Here is a 27,704-nt window from a genome sequence, read left to right as displayed (position 1 = left end):
ATTTCCCGCGCTTTTCCACATCCGTCAACCCCCACTGAAACTTCCTGATGCACGCCGATTGGATGGCACCCGCCTATCACGCGCCTCGTGAGCGTCTCCCATTGGTCAGCGCCGCCCGATCACGCGCTGCTCGCGTTCCGATTGGAGCTCCCCCCCCCTCCCAACACGCGCTTAGCCCCACCCCCAGGACCCGCGCTCGCGCTCCATTTAATGTTCAATGTTCCCGCTTGCAATAGACTCGAAGACGATTAACAGGTAAATTAAGTATAATCTCACGGTAAGTTTACTTTTTCTGAGGGAAAAGAACACTCTAGAGGGATAATGTACATCTTTAAATTCTTGTTATGATAAATATGTAAATTGTTATTACCCACATTGCTCGTGCGACGCGATACGGGAAGTAATTCCCGCCTGTTACTTCAGGTGGCTCCTCACGTCAGAATTCAGCGATTCTCAACAACAACAACACAAAATGCCGTGTTCGCCGTGCGTGAGAATCGTGAGGGGTTTTTTTTATTATTTCCTCTTTAGTTGTTTACCTCACGAAAGAAACGAATCCCTCAAGAGTTGTTACGGTCACGCCGTGGTCCCCCTGGTGGCCACTCACCGCATTGCTGTTGTCGAGCGGGACTAATTAACCAGCAGTGGATTATATCCCAACAATCGATTATTTTTATATTTGTTGACAATATTGTTGGGTAAACGTAAGCGGACTCTAGTGGCCGTGAATTTGTTACAAATCTAAAGAAAATCAACGCCCGTTAAGAACAACGTTTGTGGTCTTAAACCGATAAACATTAAATCGGTAATAGGCGATGTTTCGGGCAATGACCCCCTAAAAAAATCAGAAAACAGCAATTCCCATACACTTTCATGCGTGTATCGGTGAGCTTAATCGATGCTAATTGATTAAATCTCTACGGTAACACCGCTGGTGTATTGATCACAGTAACACGACGGCCCCGTGGACGTTAAAGACCCCGTGACATCGTTGGCAAGAGTTGTGCCACTTTGTGACGGTCTCACGGTCCAAATGTCTTGTGACCCCCCACATTAATTAACGGGCCCCCAATATGTTTCTTCCTTTGTATATTCATTTACATTTTAAATAAACTTTAAAATAATTAAAGTTGTACAGAATTAAATTGGGGGTGTCACAAGACATCTGGACCACACTATATATCGCAATCATCTCCAAAATAGTAATAATAATAGCAATAAAGTTGCCTTAACGAGGTTCGAATCCGGGCCACGGTCAACATCAGTGGCGAGTGACATCTGAACCGGACCTCCTCTCGGTCGACTCAGCTGTAAATGAAGTACTGTACTATTGGTGGTGCGGTGTGTAATATCGCCACCGGGACATTGAGGTATCGACATTTATCGATTCATACTCTTAGGTTTTTTCGGTAAAGTCACGTCGGTAATTTTTTATAGTAATAAAGTAAAATAATAATGAATGAAAATAACTAAATTAAATCACGACGTTTCGGAAGCAACACAAGCCTCCGTCATCAGGTGTAACTGCTCCAGTAATTTTAGTAATTTTACTAAAATTAATTTAGTTATTTTCATTTATTTTATTTTATTATTATTTTTTTACCTACGTGACTTTACCGAAAAAACCTAAGAGTTTGAATCATTGCAGTCACGAAAGCTTCAAATCTAGAATTTATCGATTCCTAAAGCTCATTTATCTTGAGTGCAATAACCGATATTTTTCGATTTATCGAAATTACTTGTTAAAAGATTTGCTCATTTTACATTCAGGCTCAATTGTGGCGGATACTGATACAACAAGCGAGCCTTTAAAGAGTTTAAAAATGTCCCTTCTTGAACAAGAGCACGAGTATTGGAACGGCGGGCGATCGATAAAATTATATCTTTCAATACTGGGGAAACAAAGGCGGTCGGGCGTGGTGCTGGCCACACCACCCCTTCATGTACTGTGTCCTATTTAATAGGCCCTCACTAACAGCGACACAGATAAATTGGGTCTGGGAAATAACCACCCTAAATATATACACACGCGCATACGTAGATACTGCTATACAGTATACACATAATGTTTATCTATATATACATTATTGGAATATCTACGCTATGGGCAGCAGAGGGCAGTGCGGCATCACAATTCAAAGTTGCACTGCACCTCTATGCTCCCACGTCCACACCAGTGGGGGCGGGGGGAGGCGTAGGAGCGGGTCAGTGTCTCCCTGCCTTAATGAGCAACGGGGGCTGTGCTTTTCTGCAATTGTCGTAAATTCCATATTCCTCTGGCCGTGAACGGTTCCAGGTCTTCCCCCTACTGCCACCAGGCGGCTCCTAGAGGTGAATGGTCCTGGCAGGCGACGGTGTGGAGACCGCAGACCTCGGGATCAGAGTTGAACTCTAGGCACGTAGGCGAGAGTTGAACTCTAGGCACGGGGTCAGAGTTGAACTCGAGGCACGGGCAAGAGTTGAACTCTAGGCACGGGGTCAGAGTTGAACTCGAGGCACGGGGTCAGAGATGAACTCTAGGCACGGAGCAAGAGTTGAACTCTAGGCACGGAGCAACAGTTGAACTCTAGGCACGTAGGCGAGAGTTGAACTCTAGGCACGGGTTCAGAGTTGAACTCTAGGCACGGGTTCAGAGTTGAACTCTAGGCACGGAGCAAGAGTTGAACTCTAGGCACGTAGGCAAGAGTTGAACTCTAGGCACGTAGGCGAGAGTTGAACTCTAGGCACGGGTTCAGAGTTGAACTCTAGGCACGGAGCAACAGTTGAACTCTAGGCACGTAGGCGAGAGTTGAACTCTAGGCACGGGTTCAGAGTTGAACTCTAGGCACGGGTTCAGAGTTGAACTCTAGGCACGGAGCAAGAGTTGAACTCTAGGCACGTAGGCGAGAGTTGAACTCTAGGCACGGGTTCAGAGTTGAACTCTAGGCACGGGTTCAGAGTTGAACTCTAGGCACGGAGCAACAGTTGAACTCTAGGCACATAGGCGAGAGTTGAACTCTAGGCACGGGTTCAGAGTTGAACTCTAGGCACGGGTTCAGAGTTGAACTCTAGGCACGGAGCAAGAGTTGAACTCTAGGCACGGTGCAAGAGTTGAACTCTAGGCACGGGTTCAGAGTTGAACTCTAGGCACGGGGTCAGAGTTGAACTCTAGGCACGGGTTCAGAGTTGAACTCTAGGCACGGGTTCAGAGTTTAACTCTAGGCACAGGTTCAGAGTTGAACTCTAGGCACGGAGCAAGAGTTGAACTCTAGGCACGGAGCAAGAGTTGAACTCTAGGCACGGGCAAGAGTTGAACTCTAGACACGGGGTCAGAGTTGAACTCTAGGCACGGGTTCAGAGTTGAACTCTAGGCACGGGTTCAGAGTTTAACTCTAGGCACAGGTTCAGAGTTGAACTCTAGGCACATGGCAAGGGTTGAACTCTAGGCACGGGTTCAGAGTTGAACTCTAGGCACGGAGCAAGAGTTGAACTCTAGGCACGGGGCAAGAGTTGAACTCTAGACACGGGTTCAGAGTTGAACTCTAGGCACGGGGCAAGGGTTGAACTCTAGGCACGGGTTCAGAGTTGAACTCTAGGCACGGGGCAAGAGTTGAACTCTAGACACGGGTTCAGAGTTGAACTCTAGGCACGGGGCAAGAGTTGAACTCTAGACACGGGTTCAGAGTTGAACTCTGGCACGGAGCAAGAGTTGAACTCTAGGCACGGGACGAGAGTTGAACTCTAGGCACGGGTTCAGAGTTGAACTCTAGGCACGGGGCAAGAGTTGAACTCTAGACACGGGTTCAGAGTTGAACTCTGGCACGGAGCAAGAGTTGAACTCTAGGCACGGGACGAGAGTTGAACTCTAGGCACGGGTTCAGAGTTGAACTCTGGCACGGAGCAAGAGTTGAACTCTAGGCACGGAGCAAGAGTTGAACTCTAGACACGGGTTCAGAGTTGAACTCTAGGCACGGGTTCAGAGTTGAACTCTAGGCACGGGGCAAGAGTTGAACTCTAGACACGGGTTCAGAGTTGAACTCTAGGCACGGGGCAAGAGTTGAACTCTAGACACGGGTTCAGAGTTGAACTCTGGCACGGAGCAAGAGTTGAACTCTAGGCACGGGACGAGAGTTGAACTCTAGGCACGGGCTCAGAGTTGAACTCTAGGCACGGGGCAAGAGTTGAACTCTAGACACGGGTTCAGAGTTGAACTCTGGCACGGAGCAAGAGTTGAACTCTAGGCACGGGACGAGAGTTGAACTCTAGGCACGGGCTCAGAGTTGAACTCTAGGCACGGGGCAAGAGTTGAACTCTAGACACGGGTTCAGAGTTGAACTCTGGCACGGAGCAAGAGTTGAACTCTAGGCACGGGACGAGAGTTGAACTCTAGGCACGGGTTCAGAGTTGAACTCTAGGCACGGGGCAAGAGTTGAACTCTAGACACGGGTTCAGAGTTGAACTCTGGCACGGAGCAAGAGTTGAACTCTAGGCACGGGACGAGAGTTGAACTCTAGGCACGGGTTCAGAGTTGAACTCTGGCACGGAGCAAGAGTTGAACTCTAGGCACGGAGCAAGAGTTGAACTCTAGACACGGGTTCAGAGTTGAACTCTAGGCACGGGGCAAGGGTTGAACTCTAGGCACGGGTTCAGAGTTGAACTCTAGGCACGGGGCAAGAGTTGAACTCTAGACACGGGTTCAGAGTTGAACTCTAGGCACGGGGCAAGAGTTGAACTCTAGACACGGGTTCAGAGTTGAACTCTGGCACGGAGCAAGAGTTGAACTCTAGGCACGGGACGAGAGTTGAACTCTAGGCACGGGCTCAGAGTTGAACTCTAGGCACGGGGCAAGAGTTGAACTCTAGACACGGGTTCAGAGTTGAACTCTGGCACGGAGCAAGAGTTGAACTCTAGGCACGGGACGAGAGTTGAACTCTAACCACGGGGCAACACCAGCCCTTCTCCAATCACTCCTCAATCCCTCCCGCCTTCCCCTAATACAGTACTCCCACTCAACCCATTACCCACAACCCCTGTCCACACCTTGCCCCAATCTTACCTTCCTCCTCCAAACTCCCCTCTGTTTATCTCCATTCCCTCATCCACCATCCATCTCTCCCCCTCTACACCCCCTTCCCCTCCTCCTCTCACTCCCTTCATCTCGCATCCATCCACCTCGCCTTGTTGTGGAATCCCCCCACCACCCCCATTGCCCTCTCTCCCTCCCCTTCCCCATTCGCCCTCTTCCGGCTCTCCCCCATCCTCCCTCTCCTCCCTCCACCTCGCTTACCTCCCCACTCCCTCTCCAACATCCCTCCTCTCCTCCCTCCCCGTGTAGGATCCCCCATCATTGGGGAGACCCCGTCTGCTCCGCCAGAGCAAGTCATCTGTAGCCGCAACACGGGGTGGTGGTGGTGGGTGAGACTCCGCACGGCTCTCCCGCCTTGCCCGTCTCACGCATATCGAGGTCGCCCGGGGGTTGTGGGGTGGCAGGTGTGGAGAGTGGCAGCTGAGATAGAGACGTGCCGAGAGGGGTGTGGGTTGGAGAGAGAAAGAGAGAGCGAGAGACGTGGTGGATACGCGGAGAGGGAGAGGCGCGGGAGGGACGTGAAAGGGGAGAGGCGCGCCGAGGAGAGAGATACGTGCACAGAGGGGGAGGAGAGAGATACGTGCACAGAGGGGAGGAGAGAGAGATACGTGGGACGAGACGTAGAGATCGTGAGATCAAAGAGAAAGGCGTGGGGAGTGTGAGGGGGATGGAGGGATACGTTGTGTGTCGATGAAGGAAGAAGAGGAGGAGATGTGAAGGCGGATCGGGTCTGGTTGCGTGGCTGAGCGACGCCTCACACGTCCGGGAGAGGCGAAGAGAGGCGAGGCGACGCGGAGCAGCGAGCGGAGATGCCTGGGTGAGTGGTGGAGTGAGTGGTGGAATGTGTGGAGTGGGTCATGATTGAGTGAGTGATTGAGTGATGCAGAGAGTGGTGGAGTGGGTGATGATAGAGGAAGTGGTTCATTTAATAACGGTGTATATGAATGAGTGAATGATGGGATAAATGCTCAAGTGAATGTACATCTATGCATGATCCAGTTAATAAATAAGAGCGTACGATTGCATTTGAATGAATGAACAACGGGGAGATTGAGACTGAATGTACATTGGAGGAAATGGTACTTAAGGCAGTGAGTGAACGAGTAATTAAATGCAATTGAAAGGATTACCGAAATCAACATTGAATGAATGAAATGTAAATTGAACGGTAGAGTTAATGAGAGAATGAGTGAATAGCAGGATCGTGAGTGAATGAGATTGAGTGAGCGAACGAGGTTCCAAAGGGCGTGTTGGGGTCTATGAGTCGGAGTCGATGACAGATTGATATATAGCGAATCATGAGAGAATGGGTTACAACATAATGGCATAACCGACAGAGCGAAAGCGTGCGTGGTTAAGTAATGGTTACAGTAAGTTAAATGGTGAACGCATGAGCGAGTGAATCAGTGAAAAACAACCATCCTCACGCACGCACACTCAACAGAAGAGGCGGGAAACAAGATAACAGTACTAATGTTATGAGTATCCATTGGACCCATATTAATGCTGTGCATGATAATATCACTGTGGTTATAATTGTATTTATTTATATGCGATGTTTATCATGATGCACGCGCATGCGCAGTGCGTATTCGCACCACCCCGGCTGGCTTAATTGAAATCGCGCGCACGTGTTTATGATTAATTGGCGCGAGAGGTGGAGCGGAATATGAGATGCGGTTCAGTCATAAACATCCACACATCAACATCATCCATCTCCCATCACGCGCCATCAATCAACCACCTTCCATCACGTATCTCATCCATCACCGATCACCCCATCAACGTTACTCATCAAGCATCAAGCATCAACCATCATCCGTCTCCCATTACCATCACCCAAATTAACATCATCAACCATCACGACGAACACCCATCAACATCGCCATTCATATCAACCATCACCAATCACACATAAACCGTCATCCATGAACATCATCATTCATCGCCTCCATCATCCCCTATCACATTCCAACAGTACCCATTACCATCGTCAGCCCTATCACCGTACATCATCACCATCCAACACCACCCATCATGTGCATCACCACACATGCACAGACATCTTTGCAGCATTGTCATCTCCTGGCCACTTGGAAATCCAAGCCTATAACACCTGGTATTCAAAGGTAGCCTATCCAATTACTAACCAGACTCTATGTTGCTGTGTCTGCCTGTGTATGTGTGGAGGAGCGGTAGTGCACTGGTTAGCGCATCGCGCTACAAACCCGGTCACCTGAGTTCGATTTCCGCTCGGTCCACTCAGCATTAAATTAGTGCCTGGTGCAATATGTAAGCATCGCCACTGGGGAGACAAAGGCGGTCGTGCGTCGGAGTCGGCCGCCTACCCACTCGTGTGCCGTGCCGGCATTCATAAGTGCTCGCTAACAGCACTTGCCTCAACAGCCTGTTAAGGCTACACGGGGGAACTTTGTCTTTGTACCATATTATGCCATAAACTCCTCCCTATTTAATGGTCCCTAATTGAACCTTGGAGTTTGAATCCAAGTTTAAGAACTCGTGACACGTCCCTAAACGCGTACACATAAAAATATAATACACATACAGAACATGCACGTGTTATGATGAAGCGGTGGTTTTCGCACTGACTGCGCTATGAACCCAGATAGTTCGAGGCACCAAAAAAACCCACTAAGATTCCCTTTTGGTGCCATAAACAGACTGTTTGGGGAAGTGCTGTTAGTGAACACATGAAGCCCGGCACGACACACGAGAGGGTGGGTGGCCAATACCACACTCGGCCGCCTTTATCTCCCCAATTGGGTGATGTTTACACACCACACCAGGTAGTTATTTGAGGCCGAGTCGACCTAATCGTCACTGGTGTTGACCGTGAGCGGGAATCAAACTCCGGTTGCCGGGTTTGTAGCGCAGCGCGCTGATCGCTACACTGCCGCTCACGCACAGACACACAGCAAAGACCCGACGTGTAGCTTTAGATCACTGTTGGGGCAAGTGCTGTTTGCGAGCATCTATGAACACACCCTCCCTAAACGAACCGGTGATGGAGGGGAGGTGGGAGGGGATTGTGTCCCGGGAAACGCTTTTTATTTGCGGCCACGACTGAGGCTCGTGTTGAATTCATAATCGGGACCCACGTCTACTACTCCCACCTCCCTTCCCTCCTACCCCTCCTCTCCTGCCACGTACCCCTCCCCTGTCTCTCTCTCCACCCACCACCTCTATTGCAACCTCTCTCTCCCCTCCCACGCCTACACCCACGCATATCCCTCCCTTGAACCCACCCATCTCCCCCTCCACTCCCCTCCCTCGAGGTCCTCCACCTACACTCACCACTCTGCCCTCCCACCTCGACCCCCATCTCCATCCCTCCACAACTACTCCCCCCCCCCCCTTTCACCCACTCCTCTCCCTACCTTAATTACCAGCAAATCAACCACCATCGATAATATCAACACAACAATCATCACCTGCCGCACCGGTTCAGCCATTTGTCGCCGCCGTTCGTTGGTCGTGAGCTGGAATCGAACTCGGGTTGCCGAGTTCGTAGCGCAGTGCATGAAGCACATTCCACTACCTCTCCCCAAAACAACATCTACGGTACAGGTATAAACTTTACTAAACACTTCGGTCTCGTGCCGATAGATAGCAACCACCTATTGAGGCTGACATCGCTCACGGAATGGGTGGTGTGGCCACCACCATGGACGACGCTTTTGTTTTTCCTTCCCGATGCCGATAGGGTTTGTACACAGCACCAGGTACTCGTTTAGAGACCGAGTCGACCTAGGGGTAGCCCCACCAGGACCGGTTCAGATATTTTCGTCACCGATGTTGGTGGCCATGAGCGGGGGAGTGGAACTCGGGTCGCCGGGTCCCCAGCGGAGTGGCGCTAACCGGTGCCCCACCGCTCGCTCCCCCACAGTCGAACACCCCCCACGCGCCTTACAATCCCGCGGGGCACGCAGAGGCAATTACATTATATCTGTATCGCGGGGGGGGGGGGGGGTGATGGAGGTGTCGGGGACAAATAGTCAGGGGGGTACGTGGGTTATGCGGCTCTCTGAAGGTGGTGGTGGTGATTGTTGTGGTTGTAACAGTCATGGTGATTGTTGGTGACCGTTATATGATGGTGGTGATTGTTATAACAATTATGATTGTGATTTAAGATAATGGTAGTGGTATGATAACAAAGTGGTGATTATTGTATTGTTACTAGTGATGGATTTGATCGTGGCTTTGATGATAATGTCACGCAGTATCCGCTCACTATCGTAGAGAGACGCGAGGAGGAGCCACAGACTCGCAGGGAGACAGCAGCCAGGCAGTGACCCGGTACCAACAATTCCCCGAGCTCTGCGGTCCTCGATTTTAAGGGTTGTTCGGCCAATTAATGAGTGTTTGTTTATACATGTGGGGGGTGGGGGGGCAATCGGAGCACCCGGAGGAAACTCACGAGGTGTGAGCGATGGACCAACTCTGTCCCAAACATATGGAACAAGTGGGGTTCACATTTTTTTGCTGTACCGCCTTCTCCAGGCAGAGACAGTCTATTGGCACTTTATCGACACCCACCGGGGAGTTTCGCAACATTCGTGTATGTGATCGATCCCACAACTTTCACCATCTCCACAGTGTTATGCTCGTACTTAAGGTGATGGTGATATTGGTTGTAATCGTGGTGGTGGTTGAATTAGTAGCGAATGCAATTATGGTAGCAATACTGTTATCGTAATGATGGTGATTGTGATGAAGCTGGCGCTGGTGACGGTGTGTTGATTGTGGTAGTGGTATGATGGCAATTGTGGCCATGATGGTGATGTGATTTGGAAGCGTTTGTTGTAGCGGCAATGCTGATTGGTGATGGTGGTTAATTTGGGGTTGGCCGTGGTGTGATGGTAGCGGGATGTGATGGTGATAGTGATTCTGGCCAAGGTGGTGCCGCTGATGGTTGTCGCGGCTGTGGTGATTGTTTTGGTGGTGATGATTTGTGATGGATGTATGGCAGGAGGGAGTAACCTCCTGCCAGCCAGACTCCGACACTTCACGTGGCCTCAATGGTGCGCTGGGCATGGCACGAGCGCCGTGGTGACGTCACTGCAACTTAGTGGCGAATGGCGGTGGCTGTTGTTGTTGTTGTTGATGGATTGTGTTGATGTGTTGTGCGGCGAGTGATGATGCATAGGTCTGGGCCGCGACTGTGGCGCAGACAAAATACAAAGATGCAGACAAAGATCCTCCGTAATAGCCTTTAACAGAGACTGTTTTGGCAAAGGCTGACTCGAATTGACACGCATACGCACGCATACTGTATACAATTTACACAAACACATACATTGACATGCACATATTCGCATACACACGTACTGTATTTATACACATACATTCGCATTTAGACGCATGTAAGTTCATACACAGAGAAATAGATCCCCCTTAACACTATTGGGACAAATACGCACATTTACACACTCGTATACACTCAAACAATGACATTCACACCCACACACATTCACACCCGCGCATACAAATTCCATCCCCGACTCATTGACATTCACACATGCATGCATACACAACAAAGACAAAGATCGCCCGTATAACCTTAACAGACTGTTGGGGCAAGTGCTGTTAGCGAAAAGCAGCTATGAAGGCCGACACGGCACACCGAGCGGTCGGTGGCCAGCACCACGCCCGGTCGCCTTTGTCCCCCTAGTGTCGGATGTTTACTACACACCGCACCAGGTACTCCTCGAGAACAGATACATCACTTCCTCATCGACTCGCTCCCTCCCGATCCTTCTATACCCCCCCCCCCTATTTCCTACCCTCCCACCCCCCATTTCCGACCCTCCCACCCCACATCCCCCCACACCCCCACCTCTTTGACACCGCCCACAGTAGCAGATGTTGGCAAGATCACGCAGCGGAACAGATGCGGTGTTTGTGTGTCTGTGTGTGTGGGGATGTGGCTGGGTCATGTAGCCCGCATGCCCAGCCACCGCATGCCTAAACAGCTTTTGTTCGGCCGGATCGAGGGGGCTAGACGGGCGCGGCACGGGCTGGAGAAGAGATGGAGTGATGTGGTACAGGAGGACGTGGAGCTGAGTGGACTTGCCGATGACTGGTACCAGCGGTGTCAAGATCGGCCTCAGTGGAGGAGGCTCGTGAAGGACGCTACTGGGCAGTTGGAGGCAGTCGCCCTCCAACAACAACGGAGGGCGGAGGAGCGACGCTCACAACAACGAGCGGAGCGCCGGGTGGCTAAAGCACAGCAAGTTGGCACAGTAGGGGGCACAGGTGGTGCATCAGCCAGTCATCTCGGTCATCTCGGTCAGTCGACCAGTGGCACCTGGGTCTGCCCCGTGACCTCCTGCCAGCGGGCTTTCGACACTTCACGTGGCCTCAAGGTGCACTTGGCCTGGCACAAGCATCGTGGTGACGTCACCGCCACTTAGTGGCGAATGGCGGTTGTTGTTGTGGGGATGTGTGCGGTTGTTGTGCCCTTTGTGTCGACGTTGGCTGCGCTACAAACCCGGCGACCCCAGTTCGATTCCCGCTCACGGCCACAACACCAGTGACAATCCGAACCAGTCCTGCGCCTCCCCTAGATTAACTCAGCCTCAAATGTGTTCCTGGATGCGATGTGTAAACATCGTGCCTGGGAAGACAAAGGCGGTCGGGCGTGGTGCTGGCCGCACACCCCGCGTGTACAATTTCCGGCCTTAATAGGTGCTCGCTAACAGCACTTGCCCCAACAGTCTGTTAAGGCTATGCAGGGGATCTTTGTCTATGGGGAGCTGTAGCTAAGTGGAAAGTTCACTGCAACCTGAGTTCGCTCACAACCGAACTTAATAGGTGCTCGCTTACAGCACTTGCCAACAGTCAGTACAGCTGGGGGGGTTCTGTGTATCTGGGTGTGTTTGTGGGTATCCACGTGTATATGAGTATCCGTTTCTGAGTGTATCTGTGTGTGTATCCCCTGTATATAACGTTATGGACACCAGACACATTTAGGGGGCATATTTTATTCTGAAGACTACTGTAAAAGCTCGGGAGAGAAGAGACTGATTATAATGGGAGGAGGGAATTCCAAAGTGGAACAGTGCGAGTAAAGCATGAAGAGAAGTCACGTGTTGGTGAGTGGGCCAGTGGATGAGTGAGTGAGTCATGACGTTATTTGGTGAATTAGTGGATTGGTGGGTGAGTGAGTGGGGTTGATGAGTGAATCGGGGTGTTGTGGCCTGGAGTGTGGTGTAAATGTCCGCACCAGGAGCTGAAAAAGCTCATTTTAACTCATTTTGACTCGAAACATCCAGAAACGCTGGAAATGTTTACGCACGAGCAGCACCAGCAGACAGGCAGGCAGTCAGTCAGTCGTGTTCTACGGGTTAGAACTTCCTCATTGTGAAACAACCAGAAAGCAGAAACTCTGCCATATTTCCCCATTTTCTCATTGTAAAATGTGACACGTTTCGGTGCGTCGCTGCGTGTTGTGAGAGGCAGGCGTAATGGACGGGGCAGAGGGATTTTAGTTTTCAGTGAGACTGCTGCAACCCAACTATCACCTGTAAAACCGTAGCGGCAACAGACACAACGGTATTTGTTTAACAGGGATCAAGGCCCCGGTGATGAGACTCGGAGAAGGCAGAACCGGTTAAGGGTTGTTATTTTTTGTTCGTTGAAGCAAGTAATGATAATTATTATGATTGTTAGTGTATTTGGCATACGGGCCATTCATACGGCGTGACGCTACAGTAACGAAGGAAGGCATGATGTCTCACTGATGGGTGTTGTAGGCCAGTAAGGAACGTTGTTGCTACGTGGGTTTCCACAATGAAGTAACTGCTGCTTGGAATAATTATCCCAGAAGGCTGATAGGCTGATGTACAGTACTGAAATATTAGAGTTTTTTTTGGGAAATTAAACAGTTCCGTTTTATTTTATTACCTTTTTTTTACTGATTATCACAGTCTATAAAGACCAAAAACGCACGAAAAGATTTTGTAGAAGCAACTTATGGCCTTCAGTTTACAATTGCATGTGGAGGACATTGACGGCAGGATGGGGGTAAGCAACTTTGAAGTTGGGAATGGAATGTGGCAACAAGTGTTGAATGTGCTATCAGGAAGAGGAGATAGTGATGGGTGGGACACATGTGGTGCAGGGTGGAGGAAGAGGTAAGCAACTTGGCGGTTGGGAATAGGAGGATGTAGTGATGGGTGGGATGCGTGTCTCGGCTGGTGGAGGGCAGTCCCCCTAGACGGGCATTGGAGCAGCACCCAGAGGTCAGCGACCAAGGGGAAGAGAAGACCTAAAGCCGGGCAATGGTGATGGCGATATCGTAAGAGGGGTCCTTGACAGACGTGTCGACTGTGTCACAAAACTGACTCAAGGTATACGTTCTAAAGACCTCTCCTTCCTCCCTGTGTCTTCCTTGTCTCTCTGCCTCCCTCTCTAACCCGATTTACCCCGTGTCTCACTCCAATCTCCCCATGTCCTTGCCCCCATCATCGCATCTCTCCCCATTATCTCCCCCTGCCTCCTATCCTCTCCATCTCCCCCATATCTCCTCCCCATGTCTCCTCCCGTATCTCTCTCCCCGTGTCTCCCCCCTCCTCCCGCCCATATGTTCCCCCAGTGGCTGCCACCCCCTGTCTCTCTCCTCGTGTCTCCTGCTCCACCCCCCACTGTGTCTGTCCCTTTGTACCCGCCCCAACCCCATCGCGTCCCATGTGCTGCAGCAGTGTGCCCGAGTGTTGTGACATCGCGGTGCCGCCCGGAGCACACGGAGGGGCGCGCTCTGTCTCCACCACGAGCGCCTCTCATGAGCACCGCCAGCAGCAGCTTCAGCAACAGCAGCAACAGCAGCAGCAGCAGCCGGCGCTCATGTTCGGCACATCACGCGAACAGCAGCAGCAGCAGCAGGGGGGCTCGGCACCCGCAGCAGGAGCAAGGGACACGGTTCTGTATGGGCAACTCATTGTGCTGGGGTGGGTATCCTTGGTGGTTCATTGTAATCGATATCATCGTCATCGTTCATGATCTATCCCCTGCTGGATGAAGGCCCCTCCTCAAGCCGTCGTCATCTCCCATTGGGTCATCACGAAGCAGCTTCGAGTTCCGCGGTGGATGTCTGCCCTTCTTGGGCTGTCACTCCGCAATTAGTCCTGCCCTCGCCCACTTACCAGTCAACGTGACGTCTCTCTCTCAATTGTGTATGTCCCCCGGGTGCATGTGCGCCTCTTGGCGGTACGATTTTTAGATCAATACGGCCTCAAATCAGTTTCCTGCTGCGGTGTGTTAAACATCAGCACTGGGGAGACAAAGGCGGACGGGCGTGGTGTTGGCTACCCATCCCTTCATGTGCTGTGCTGTCCTTCATAGGTGCTACTCGCTAACAGCACTTTCCCCAACAGTCTGTTCAAGGCTATAGTGGGGGATCTTTGACGGTTTTCTTTGGTACTTTTTGTGAGGAGCGTGTGATAAGACTAAAGTCAGTAGCGAGTGGGCAAAGTCCATTACTGGGTTGGTTGGCAGCTGCATAATTACCTTCACATTAGCCCGGCCAGGTCGACACATGAATATCATAACATGTCCTTGTTGTTGTGACCTAATGACCTGCCACTACCGGACATATGTGAAAAAGAGCATCATAGTTCATTGGATTCTTTCAGATCTTTTTTTATCGATATATAAATATAATAAGTCTGTGGTGGGGGAAACTACTGCCCACGAATTAATGTAATCCGCCCCTCGGCCACATAACGAAGCCTCCCGCTCTGCAACGTGAAACGGTGTTTACCCATCGATCGCGGACATCGTAGCCGCACTCATCGGGTCCTGGAGGGGGGGGAATCACTTGGACCTGAAAACTACAGCACCGTGCTGCTAATTCTAGCACTGCACTCAGCCACTGCAATTACTGCGAGGGTTTCTTTGTACTCAGTTGAAATGCGTGCGCTGTTTTTCGCAATGTTCTTGGATAACGCTGAGCGTGTATGTGAGTTTGTTCGCGTCTTAAAGGGTGTGGTCACCCGCCAAAGGTTTTTAAAAGTCCTGTTTGATCCTTGGTAAAGAACAGGTTCCTTAACCCTGTAATAATTCCTGTATGATGATGATGTGGATTATTTGAAAGATGATGGTAATGATGAGGTGGACGATGTGTGTCATTCCACAGACACAATGGCTGTCTCCCCCTGGGCGACAAGGGGCGCAGACGGAGTCGGTTTAACCTCTACCGCAGGTCAAAGGCCAACGGGGTCAAGCCCAGCACAATGCACGTGACCCCAACCCCCCAGGCGGCCAAGGTCAGCAAACACGGCACTACGCGGTGACCCTCGCCCTGACCTTGAACTATGACACTAAACTTTATATAAACATTTATTTGCATATCGCTTTATCAATCCACTGCTGGATGAAGGCCTGTCCGTGGCATGTCGGTCATGGGGGTTGTTTAATCATAGTCTGGAACTCCCTTCCCAAAGTCATCCATGCTGTCGTCTCCCTGCCCCCGTTCACATCCTGTCTCAAGATTTCCTCTTCTCCACTGCCTACGACTGATTGCCCCTCTCCCATAGACTCGCATGGAGACCTATAGACTCGCAGAGACCCAGAAAGAGCCATAGACTCATGGATCATAGATTCACATTGAGACCCACAAACTCGCACAGAGACCTACGATTGACTGACAATCTCTCGCGAGAAAATAAACACACCTACGGTTTCTTTCCGGCATCTTGAGATACGGTGACATTTATACGATGCTATATAAACCCACTTTGTGTTGCATTGTATGCACAAATGATGTGTTCACGTCGCCGCTCACACATCATTTTTACACACGTGCGCACGCACGCAACAACGTGTGTTTGAACACTTGTATTTGCAGAGATTGTGCAATTTTCCTCCCTGCTCACTTCCCTTTGAGCACCTGGCCACAGCTGCATTGCGGCCACCAATCGGCGCCACTCCCCAGAAAACAAACAGGGGATCATGATTGCCACTTGGGGCCCGCGTTTGTAAATTCCGGCTTTGTTCCCCCCTGCCCCCCCCAACTCCCCGTCACCGTGCCCAAGTCAAGAGACCGAATTGGTTCTCATCTGCTGCCAGTGACGAAACTAGTAGCTTTACATTAATAACATGTACAGTCAGCGTATCTTTCTTTGCTGTCCACGTAGCTATTTTTGATTAAGCGGAGTAAACTAGGGCTTGAGTATAGAACTATGGATGCAATTATTTATTTGAAATAGCGTAAAGCTTCGACTTATTGTCACACTATCGGGATGTTTGGCCAACTACCGTTCACGAGCAGTGTGTAATAAACGTGGGAGGCAAAAAGCAGAGTGCCCGGAGAAAACCCCCGCACGTCGCCTGGTCTCCCCCACTGCACCGCAGGCCGTGAGCAGCAAGGAGCAGCACAGCGTGTCGTACACGCTGTCGCGCAGCCAGACTGTCGTGGTGGAGTACGCGCACGACAAGGACACGGACATGTTCCAGGTGACCGGCACCGCGCGGGCCCACGCTCACGTCGGAGGAATGACACCCCGCGTCATTTGCTGCTGAGTAGACCTAAGGGGGCGACATACCGAGGGGGGGGGGTGGTGCGGCCAGAAAGCATCACAGCCTTTGTCTGTGTCTCTGACATACACACAAGTGCATACTTGCATACACACAAATCTGCACACTCATTTATTCAAAGACAAACTTCTCCCGAAGAGCACTTTACCAGACTTTTGGGGCAAGTGCTGTTAGCGACTAGCACTTATGAAGGCCTTGCATGGCATGTCACACACACACACAACGCACTCACTCGCACAAAGACAAAGATCCCCCGTATAGTCTGTACGAGACTTGGAGCAAGTGCTATTGTTGAGCGCCTATGAAGGCTGGCATGGCACAAGAGAGGGGGTGGGGTGGCCAGCACCACGTCCAGCCGCGTTTGTCTCCCTCGTGGTTATGTTTCATACACACCACACCGATATTAATTTCAGACTAAGTCGACCTAGGAGAGTCCCCGGACCAGTTCAAATATGCGGCAATCAAGCTTGGGTTGCTGGGTTTATAGCGCGGCGCACTAACCGCTACACTACCACTCCCCCGCTCGCACAGATCGGCCGCTCAACCGAGGGCCCCATCGACTTCGTGGTCACGGACACGCCGGCGGGCAATGGTGGTGGGGGGGGCGGTGCAGTTGGCCCCTCCACGGGGGGCGGCCCTGGCGGAGGGGGAGGGGAGGACGCGCACCTGGCAGCCCAGAGTACGATCTCGCGCTTCGCATGCCGCGTGGTCTGCGCGCGCACCGCGCCGCACAGTGCGCGCATCTACGCGGCCGGCTTCGATTCTTCACGCAACATCTTCCTCGGGGTGAGAGGGCGAGCCCACACCCACCCCTACCCGGCCGAACTCTGATCCATCCCCCCCTCCCGGAAAACTGATTCGTGAATTGTGATGACTCGGATGACTTTATCCCTCACTCGGCACTTGTTGAAATTGACAATGAATCCTGACCTCTCAGATTGATCTCTGAACGAGGATCTTGAAATAGCAGTGGACATATCCTTGCTTGTTTCAATATATAGGCCAACAGTCGCCCTATATGTGTTTTATTTTTCTGCAACTTAATTTTGTTCTTGTGCTGTTATCAGTTTGAAAATCATCTGCCCGAGCCAACTCGCCCTGCAGGGAATATAAGACTTGACATTGATTTGTGTTTGTGCAATATTCTCGAAGATGCAGTTGTTTTTGACTTGATTTGTATTTAACTTCAATGCTGCATTTAGTTTCATTGTATTTGTTTTTAAATCCTTTATATTAAGTTCACTTGCTTGCTTGCTTGCGCGCTTACAACCGTGCAAATCTTTCGGTCGTTGTTTAACCCACTTCCCGTGATCCAATCGGGCTGACATTTTGCACACAGACTCGTTGTGCGTGACAATTTATTTTCGTGAAAATTTTTTTCCTAAATTTTACACTTTTTAGGAATTTTTTTTATATTTAATTACCAATTGCTTAATGGTGGCAGGCAATCATCTGACCCATAGGTGGCAGCCATCTCAAGCCAGAGGACGAGAGGACTCTAGCCGCCACGCATATATAGGATTTATAGTGAAAAACTTTGTTTTTACGGGTTAATTTTTGCCTTCCTCATTTTTGGTGACCCAGGTCGCTCTTGCAAATCAGTGTGCCTTACCTGGTAAGATAAAAATTGTTGTATAGTTGTAGTAAATGTGACTCGCGATCCTGTTGAGTTCCGCACCTACGGTTTAAAACGGTGTTCTTGCTTGCAAGGCCTGCGGGCCACTGGCACCCCTGGTGGCCTTTAGTGAAGCCCCTGACATGCGGCCCCCAACGAAAGACAAATGCTGTCAAACCCAATGGTTTCAAATGTGCAGCGGCCCTCACACTGATGTCTGAAAATAAGTGAACAACACTGGTTTAAACAAAACAAACTGATTTCAGCTCCGACGTGGCCCATCCCTCCTCTGGAGAATTTCACTTGATCCCCGCCCCCCCCCATCCCTTGTCCGTCCCCACCGCGCAGGAGAAGGCCGCCAAGTGGAAGAGCGTAGCAGGCCAGATGGACGGCCTCACCACCAACGGCGTGCTCGTCATGACGCCGCGGCAACCGCCGCCGCACACTGGGGCCCCCGAGGGCGCCGGCGAGCCGAGTCCCGGCACATGGCGTGAGATCTCAGTGTGCGGCAATGTCTACTCGCTCCGCGAGACACGCTCCGCACAGCTGCGCGGACACCTGGTGAGTGGCGAGGGGGAGGAAGCGGAGGAGGGGGACTGTAAGTTGAGTGAGAATTCAGTCTGTGAGTGGGCGTCTAATCGAAAACAACCTGTAACTATTCAAGTCCATGGATCTTGTTACCACTGTGTGTAGCTATCTCTTTGTGTGTCTCTTTAAATGCCAATTATCCACCGGAATCTGCATTGCGATGACGCGAGATCATCGCACCTCACTCATGTCATCTCCGCTACCACTGTCCTCTTCCACTTCCTCTCCTCCTCCACACACCCCCAGGTGGACTCGGAGACCAACGTGCTGCGCGACGGCTCCCTCGTGGACCTGTGCGGCGCCACGCTGCTGTGGCGCACGGCCGAGGGGCTGGCGCGCGCCCCAACTCTGCGTGATATCGACGCGCTCCGCCAGGAAATCAACGCGGCGCGACCGCAGTGCCCCGTCGGCCTCAACACCCTCGCCTTCCCCAGCTTCCGGCGCCGCCCCGGCCCCACTGCCGGCGGTGGCTCCACCGCCAGCGGCGGCCCCACCAGCTGCACCGCGGCAGCAGCAGCAGCAACATCTGGAACAACCGCAACAACCGCAGCAGCGGCGGCGGCGGGATCCACTGTGGCCAACGGAACCGGCGGTGGCGTCGTTGACGAGGACCGGCAGCCGTGGGCCTACTTGGCGTGTGGACACGTGCACGGGCGGCATGAGTGGGGCCTCCGCGGCGGCGGCGGCGGCATCGGTAACGTCACCGGCGGCGCCGGCAGCAACGGTGGCGCAACGGAAGCCGGACGCGAGTGCCCGATGTGCCGCGCCGTGGGGCCCTACGTGGCGCTGTCCCTGGGCCGCGAGCCAGCGTTCTACGTGGACGCGGGCCGGCCGGCGCACGCGCTCTCGCCTTGTGGACACGTGTGCTCCGAGAAGACGGCACGGTACTGGGCGCGTGTGTCGCTCCCGCATGGAACCCACGCCTTCCACGCGGCGTGCCCGTTCTGCGGCACGGCGTTCAGCGAGGGCGAACGTGCCAGCGTCAGGCTCATCTTCCAGGGCCCTCTCGACTGACGCGTGCGGCCGCCCTTGCCGGGACGCACCTCCGCCACCCCTTCCCTGCGATGGGCTCTAACGCTGACCAAACGTCCAGATTCGAGCCACCCTCCAACCCCCCCGACCCCGGCACCCATAAATAGGAGGCCAACCTATGAAGGGACACCAAGTCTGCCGGCAGTCCGAGCGGTGCGTGCGTCACTTCCCGTAGGGCTTAAAGCTTTCTGAACAGCCTCCCCGTTTTTCTGGAACGAGTCCTAGTGGTTAGTTTCAGTGAGATTGTTCACGCAGTGTCATCCACCAAGGCATTTGCTGAAATATGTATATTTTTTATTTAGTTATTTTTTTCACACATTGGCAGTGGGCGGAGCTACGTTAGTAGTGGGCGGAGCTACCTGAGTAGTGGGCGGGGTTATCTGAGCAGTGGGCGGGGTTATCTGAGCAGTAGGCAGAGCCAACTCCGATCCTCTGAGCCACCTGTAACCTCGTATTTCCGCGATTGGTAATTTTCCCGTTAAAATGCAAATTAGGTTTTTACTCACTGTACTGCACTTGCCCAATGATTGTTAAACGCATACCACGTGTAGAATCACAGCGCTGATGTAATTTTAATTGCGGCTCCCTGTGTCACACAGGGCACACACACACGTGCACATACGACAATATTTCTCCATGTGCATTAGAGCTGGTTCTACATCACGTGGAACATGTTTAGCAATCATCAGGCTTGCGCAGTGTGTAAAGACTTGATTTGTGTTTTGACAGATGGTGAATTTGGGTTGACTCAGACTTAAATGAGGACCTGAGTGTGGTAGTGAACATCGGGGTGAGCATGAACACGAACCTGGCATTGATACATGCCGCTCTTTCTTTTTATTTGTAAACACTCTCAACTCTGGGTGTGAACTTTACGCCATGGATGTGAATTATAATCGCTGGACGTGGATTCGAACTCTGGAGGTGGATTCCATTCCTGGATTTAAACTTTTCGGATACATTTGAGCAAGTGTCTGGGGTGACGAGGAATGGACACGGACCTGTGGATTAAGCAAAGAAAACACTGAATTAATAATTCACAAGACTTTCAAATTCGCATGAATACCTCATCATAAAGATCGTCATCACTGTCATCGTAATCATCGTAAATGTCATCATCGTTGCCATGATCATCCTAACCATCATAATAATCATCACCATGGGCCTGATCATCGACCACATCGAAGCTTCGGGAATGAATGACTCGCGCGATTTGAGCTGCGTCTATTTTTTTGGGGTGCACATTGGAAAAGCGCGCGTTGCTTTGAGGGGGAGGGTAGAGGGGGGGAGGGCGGCGGGCTTGGGGGTGGGGGCTGGGGTGTAGGGATGGTGAATCATGTGAATCGTGTGAAGGAAAATGCAGAATACAATTCGCACACAGTGATGGATAAACGCGTCACCACCGCCAACATCATCATAATCACCCCCCTCGTCACTGCTATTACTGCCACGTGATGTGTGCGTGTGCGTACACTGGGTCAATGCAGAGCAATATGCATACACGCAGCAATATGCAACATTCCATACACCAGCATGGACAACATACATACACGCGTACATAAATACGCACACCCTACATACATGTACAAAAACGTAAAGACAACGATCCCCTGTATAGCCTTTAACAGTCTGTTTGGGGCAATTTCTGTTTGTGAGCACCTATGACGACCGACACAGCACACGAGGGGTGGTGTGGCCAGAACCAACAGCATCATCATCATCCACACAACAGCATCAGCATCAATGCAACCACATCACCACCAACACAACTGCATCACTGTCAACATAACATCGTCACCATCCACACAGCAGCATAGCCATCATCGACACAGCAGCATCGCCACCCACACAAACGCATCACCGTCAACACAACAGCGTCAACACACAGCAGTCGCAGCAGCACCACTGCTATCCCCACAATGGGTTGTAGTCCACAGGATACCACCGAAGGTGGCAAAACTTTAGTACCGATTTATTCATACGGCTAAATACGAGTGAATTACTGGATAACCCTCACTCCAAGTGGTATTCACATATTTCGATTTAAAGCTTTCGTGACTGCAGGGATTCATCTTCTTGGTTCTTTCGGTAAAGTCACGTAGAAGGGAAGTAATAAAATGATACAAATTAAACATGATAAAATAATTCTCACGACGTTTCGGCCACAACGCAAGCAGCCGTCCTCAGGTGAAGAATGTTTTTTCTTCACCTGAGGACGGCTGCTTGCGTTGTGGCTGAAACGTCGTGAGAATAATTTTATTGTTTTATTTTTATCATTTTATTACTTCCCTTCTACGTGACTTTACCGAAAGAACCAAGAAGATGGTATTCACATACTTCACCGGTATTGACCGCATACAAATCAATTGGAACCGCTACAGTTGATACCATCCTGGGTGGTACCGGCTAAGTCAGGGGTCTGCAACCTGCTGTTTTGGAGCAGCATGCCGGTCTTTACAGACTGCTTCGTGACGTTATGTATGTATGCATTCACATGCATTGCGGCTCTTGAAATGTTGAGGTTTGTACCGAATTCGAAAAAAATGTCTTTTATTTTGGCTGCCCGACCCCTAAAGCTAGCATTGGGCGGCTAACTAACGTGTTGCCAGAGTCCCCTCCGATGGGCCAATAAACACGACCGCTCTCATGCCTCGCCTCGCCGTGCCCAGGCCTCCTGTGGGTTTATTCTTCATTACTCATTGGTTTGTTTCGGTAAAGTCACGTAGGTAGAAAAATAAAATAAAACAAAAAAGAATAGATATTACTTCATTTATTTTTCTACCTACGTGACTTTACAGTCACGAACGCTTCAAATCAAGATTTTTCTTCATTGTTGGAGATCCAAACAACATCGCACTCCTCCTCCTGGCTTTGACATTCCTCCTCGAAGACACCGGTGGTGCAAACCATCAACTGTATCAGAATGAATGATCAATATGCTGATGATGCTGTACCGCATCTCCTTGATGAATGGAAAATTAAAGAGACAAGCCATAGTAGTGCGATCGTGGCCATGCAATCCAAACCACAGACCGTTCAGCAAACCCACCGTGGTGGTCCTCTGCTCCTTCAAGGGAGGAAGAGAAACATCGACACGATACGAACGAACTCCTGAAGCCCTCTCGTCGTGACCAGCAGCGGCAGCGCAGACCTCGGCATTGGCATCGCGCCCCTGAACTACATCGCTGCCTATCGCAAGAATAGAACCAAGTGAAAGGTGATGATCGTCTTCGGCTTGATCAAAGCAACTCATCGCATGCGGCGTGCTGTATGGAGTATTGCACGTGTACACACGTGTGTCCCTTCAGTCACTGAACTTCTGGATGAAGGCCTCCCCAGGATGAGTCTTTGACCGCATTTCACCGTTATTATTATTGTCCCACATGTTTACACCAGGAAAGCCTCTTCGAGTCTCATGACTTTGTGTCAGGGGGGTCCTGCCAAGTCTTCACAAGTAGGGTGGGGGGGGCGAAGATGATTGCTCCGAACTGGTTAATGTTTGTACGCTGCTTGTTCATTGTGTTTTGGTGGAAGGGCGGGTGGGTGAGCAGCATAGAGAGTTGGGAACATAGAAGTACAGTATAGCCTTAACCTTACAAGGGTGAATGTTGCTGTACTGCTCTAACCACCTGGCACAAACTCCCGCAGCGTGAGAATCTAAACTCCTCGATTCCTGGAGAGGCACAATCCGAAGACGGCGACGAAATCCACCTGTCATGCGTAGCGGTCGTGCCGTCCAAGCATTTGACCAGACTCACTCAAACACTGCTGCTTAGCTTCCGACATCTGATGAGATCGTGTGCGTTCCGAATAATTTGTAGAGTATTTTGAGCTAAATAAATAAAGGCACATTTAGACATCTGAGGTCAAAACCCGTGTGTGTGTGTTTAATTAGGTTATCTGCCGCTTTCTCATAATTGGTCAATAGTGTAAATGTACCCCCCGCAGCAAATCGTGTATGCAAATATAACTATTTACATTGGACCCGGTACCCTCCCGTCTTACTCCCTCCTCCATCCCCCGCCTCTCATTTCCACTCCCCTGTCGCCCCACCACCACGCTCTCCTCCCTCTCTCTTGCTCCTTAAAATTCCACGCGAGGCTTTGTTCTAAGGCAGCAAGCCATCACGGACATGCGGGACGTACGGACGGACACGTGAACAACAAACACACGGACACGAGCAGACCCTTGTGCAGCCATACGTAGACTGTCGGGACAAGTGCTGTTAGCGAGCGCCTATTAAGGGATAGAAAGACAAAGGCACCCGTATAGCCTTTAACTGAATGTTGGGACAAAAGCTGCTAACGAGCATTTATTAAGGCCGGGACGGAACACGAGGTGGGTGGCCACTACCACGCTCGACCGCCTTTGTCTCTCCGTGTTGATGTTTATACACGCACCATGTATACAATTAAGGTCGAGTCGACCTAGCGAAGACACAGGAACGGTGAAAATATTCGTCCTCCCTTTTTATTCGTGATTGGGAATCGAATTCGGGTCGGCGGGTTCGTACCGGGCTCGCGCAGACATCCACGAAAATACAGGCAACAGAAGGCCCCTGTCGTCTGTATCTGGCGGTGACATCACCACGCGAGCTTGTGCCAGGCTAGGTGCATCTTGAGGCCACACACCAACCCACTCACAAATACAACAAAGACAAATGTCCCCCAGTATAGCCTTTACAGTCTTTTGGAGCAAGTGCTCTTCGCGAAGGCACGGCACACGAGGGGGTGGGTAGCCAGCACCACACCCGGCCGCCTTTGTCTCCCCAGGTACTTATTTTAGGCTGAGTCGACCTAGAGGAGGCCCAGGACCGGTTCTGATAATCGTCACTGGTGTTGGTCGTGAGCGGGAATCGAACTGGGGTCGCCAGGTCCGCAGCGCGCTCGCCGCTACACACAAATACCACTAACAAATACTCACAGGTGATCCCACATTATTAATGAAAAGTATTATTTTCGCATTGTGGTGTTTGTAGTAACAATGGGTCCATAGTCTGGGCAGGGGGCCGGCAACCAAAATAACAAGAAGAGACATTTTTTTCGAATTCGGTAAAAACACTGAATATTTCAAGAGCCGCAATGCATGTGAATACGAGACGGTTTTTAATAAATAACGCCACGAAGCAGTCCTTAAAGAGCCGCAGGTTACCAGCCCCCCGGTCTAGTCTAGTGGTGGTACGGTCTATATTCATGACTAAAATATGTAGCGTGGAAATATGAAACAATCCAGTCGATGTGTGTTTAGGGAAGTGTTGTGTGTGTGTGTGTTCTAGGGATGAACGATTTGGGGAAAATATCTAATTGCGATTTTTCTGACATTGCGATTGCAATTTGATTTGCGATTACATTTTTTAAAGTCAAGCTTCAGTTCAATATTCATTGTGTAATAGATTTCAAACATGTGATGGAGCATTACCACATGATGCCATCAAAATATAAACTGCTCTCTATATATTCTAATGCAAGGATGAGAACTTAAAACATATGAATTGCTTCCAACATGTATTTATTAGTTTAACACGCAGGCTTTCGCGACCAATATCATCCATAATAGAGGTTTTTGGGTTAGATTGCATAAATATATAAATGTGTCGTTAACACCCGCTACCACCCAATCAACAGGGCATTGAATACCAAAACCAAATTAAATAACAATAGCATTGAAGCTGCCCAAGTAATTAAAACGATCAAAATACCGTACATTGCGGGAGTAACTGATAAACTAGCCAGATGTTTGGAAAAACAAAACATCCCAGTCAGATTTGGCACGGTACATAAAATATATGTAATATCTGGTACAAAAGATGTGTTACCGAAGCTATCAACAGAAGGTGTGTACAGGAGTAACTGCACGTGTGGTAAGTGTTATGTTGGGCAAACAGGACACTCAATTGAAGTTTTGTGCAACACTAGCTACTACTTGCCAAGACTAATTAGATAATCTATCGAAATTGAAAGAAATCAAAATAACTTTAACCGTTCGGATAGCTACCGCCTTAGTGCTGCGTGGAAGCGAATCATCAAATAATACATTAATTAAATGTATGCATACAAAGGGCAGCGTACTTCAATAGGGATTACCGTTGGTAGGGCTATCTTAATAAACACAATAGACAGGAAGGACAAGTTCAAAGGGCTCGCATAATGCACATGCATCATGTACGTTGCCTCAGTAATCCCCCCCCCCCCCCCCATCATTGTGCAAGAGCGCAGCTGCTTGGTCAACACATCTACGCCTCTATACAAGGAACGAAACAGTAAGACTTCTCCACAAATCTGGCTGTGGCCTGATGAAGCTAGTTGTAATTGCTGGCGAAACGTCATACTCAGTTTTGTAAATGTTGTGGCTTGGCTCTCCAACACACCGGTTAGTGCTGTACTAGTATACTACACTATACACTACTACACTATCCACTACACTATACACTACACTATACACTACACTCTACACTAGTGCTGTACTAGTGACGAATTGGCACGTTCTGTTTACGTGACAACCCTTACTAGTTGGCTGTGTCGGGTGGTGGCGGGTTTTAACGACACATTTATATATTTACGCGATATAACCCAAAAAACCTCTATTATGGATGTATTTATTAAAATGTTTTAATTGAAATAAAACAATCAAACAGAACAATTGTTAAGTTAAATAAACAAAGTTCTACTAATCAAAAAGAAAACAATTCAAATAAGAAAAATTACTTTTCAAATCGCAAAAAATCGCAGCCTTTGCGATTTGCTAATCGCATTGTTTCAAATTGCGATTTGAAATCAATCGTTCAGCCCCAGTGTGTTTGTCACTGTGAGGAGGTTCGTGAAAGACGCCGCTGGGGAGTTGGAAGCAGTCGCCCTCCAGCACTAACGGAGGGAGGGCTGAGGAGCGACGCTCAACAATGAGCGCAGCGGCGGGCGGCTAAAACGAAGAGTTGGCACAGCGGGGAGCGCAGTTGGCTCACCTACCAACCATCTCAGTCAACCCACGGAACCTGGGTGTGTTCCGTGACGTTTTGACACTTCACGTGGCCTCAACGTGCATCTGGCCTGCCACAAGCGCCGTGGTTGAATGCACCGCCACTGAGTGAACGGCGGTTGTCAGTGATCTGTAATGCTGCACTGCCCTCTGCTGACAAATACTTGCATTTGATAATCTACAATTATCACACACGGGGGGTTTTCGTGTGCTCCGAAGGGCCATTGCCCGAAATGTCTTCCATTGTAGTTTTCCTTTTGATGGCCAGTTTTTTTTAATCGACGAATGCGTTTAGTTTTACTTCATTGTGCTTGTGCACCGCTGCCAACGCAGCAACATCACCAAACTGTTTGATATAAAATATGTTCAATAAGTGCCGGTATGGGCCTGTTAATGCAACGAGTCTAACAAACCTCTACTGACGAATCCCCAATGAGACTTCCTAAACAAAGTAGCTGTGCAAGACATATCACGTCAGTCAATCAGCGTGATCGTGAAGACCAAGCCAGAGAATTCACGGCCCATACGCTTCGTTCAACCTATTCATCTCATCAGTCAAGCGGCCTTCTGTGATTCAGTGCATATTTTCATAAGCATTTGGTTAATAATACAAACTGCACCGGTTTCGACACTCAATATCTCAGCAGCAGTCAGGTTTGGAGGCATTGCTTATTGATTTTGTTCCTCAACACGATTTACAAGAATCTGCTTTTTAAATCCTTTATATTAAGTTCACTTGCTTGCTTGCGCGCTTACGACCGTGCAAATATTTCGGTCGTTTTTTAACCCACTTCCCGTGATCCAATCGAGCTGACATTTTGCACACAGACTCGTTGTGCGTGACAATCTATTTTCGTGAAAAAAAAAATTCCAAAA

The 27,704-nt window shown here is 50.2% G+C and overlaps 1 protein-coding gene across 4 annotated transcripts; it reads left to right on the top strand.

The window, feature by feature from the left end:
• The first annotated feature begins 183 nt into the window (after positions 1-183).
• Positions 184-21,969, top strand: LOC133362422 (E3 ubiquitin-protein ligase pellino homolog 2-like). 4 transcript variants are annotated; one of them, XM_061581387.1, is made up of 8 exons: positions 184-255; positions 5,762-5,882; positions 13,789-14,034; positions 15,222-15,351; positions 16,439-16,540; positions 17,153-17,407; positions 18,585-18,797; positions 19,071-21,969. In XM_061581387.1, exons 2-8 carry the CDS (start codon positions 5,875-5,877, stop codon positions 19,836-19,838), a joined length of 1,722 nt encoding a protein of 573 aa, XP_061437371.1. In that variant the 5' UTR covers positions 184-255; positions 5,762-5,874; the 3' UTR covers positions 19,839-21,969. The 4 variants fall into 4 exon arrangements, with proteins under 4 accessions (XP_061437371.1, XP_061437365.1, XP_061437358.1 ...); XM_061581381.1 differs by having other exon boundaries at positions 13,786-14,034; XM_061581374.1 differs by having other exon boundaries at positions 13,683-14,034.
• Positions 21,970-27,704: the final 5,735 nt, after the last annotated feature.

The sequence above is a fragment of the Lethenteron reissneri genome, chromosome 8 (genome assembly GCF_015708825.2).
Source record: "Lethenteron reissneri isolate LAM-NWPU_2019-01 chromosome 8, ASM1570882v1, whole genome shotgun sequence".
Lineage (NCBI taxonomy): Eukaryota > Metazoa > Chordata > Hyperoartia > Petromyzontiformes > Petromyzontidae > Lethenteron > Lethenteron reissneri.
Note: the sequence above shows the minus strand (reverse complement) of the source record. Positions and strands in the feature narration are given on the sequence as shown.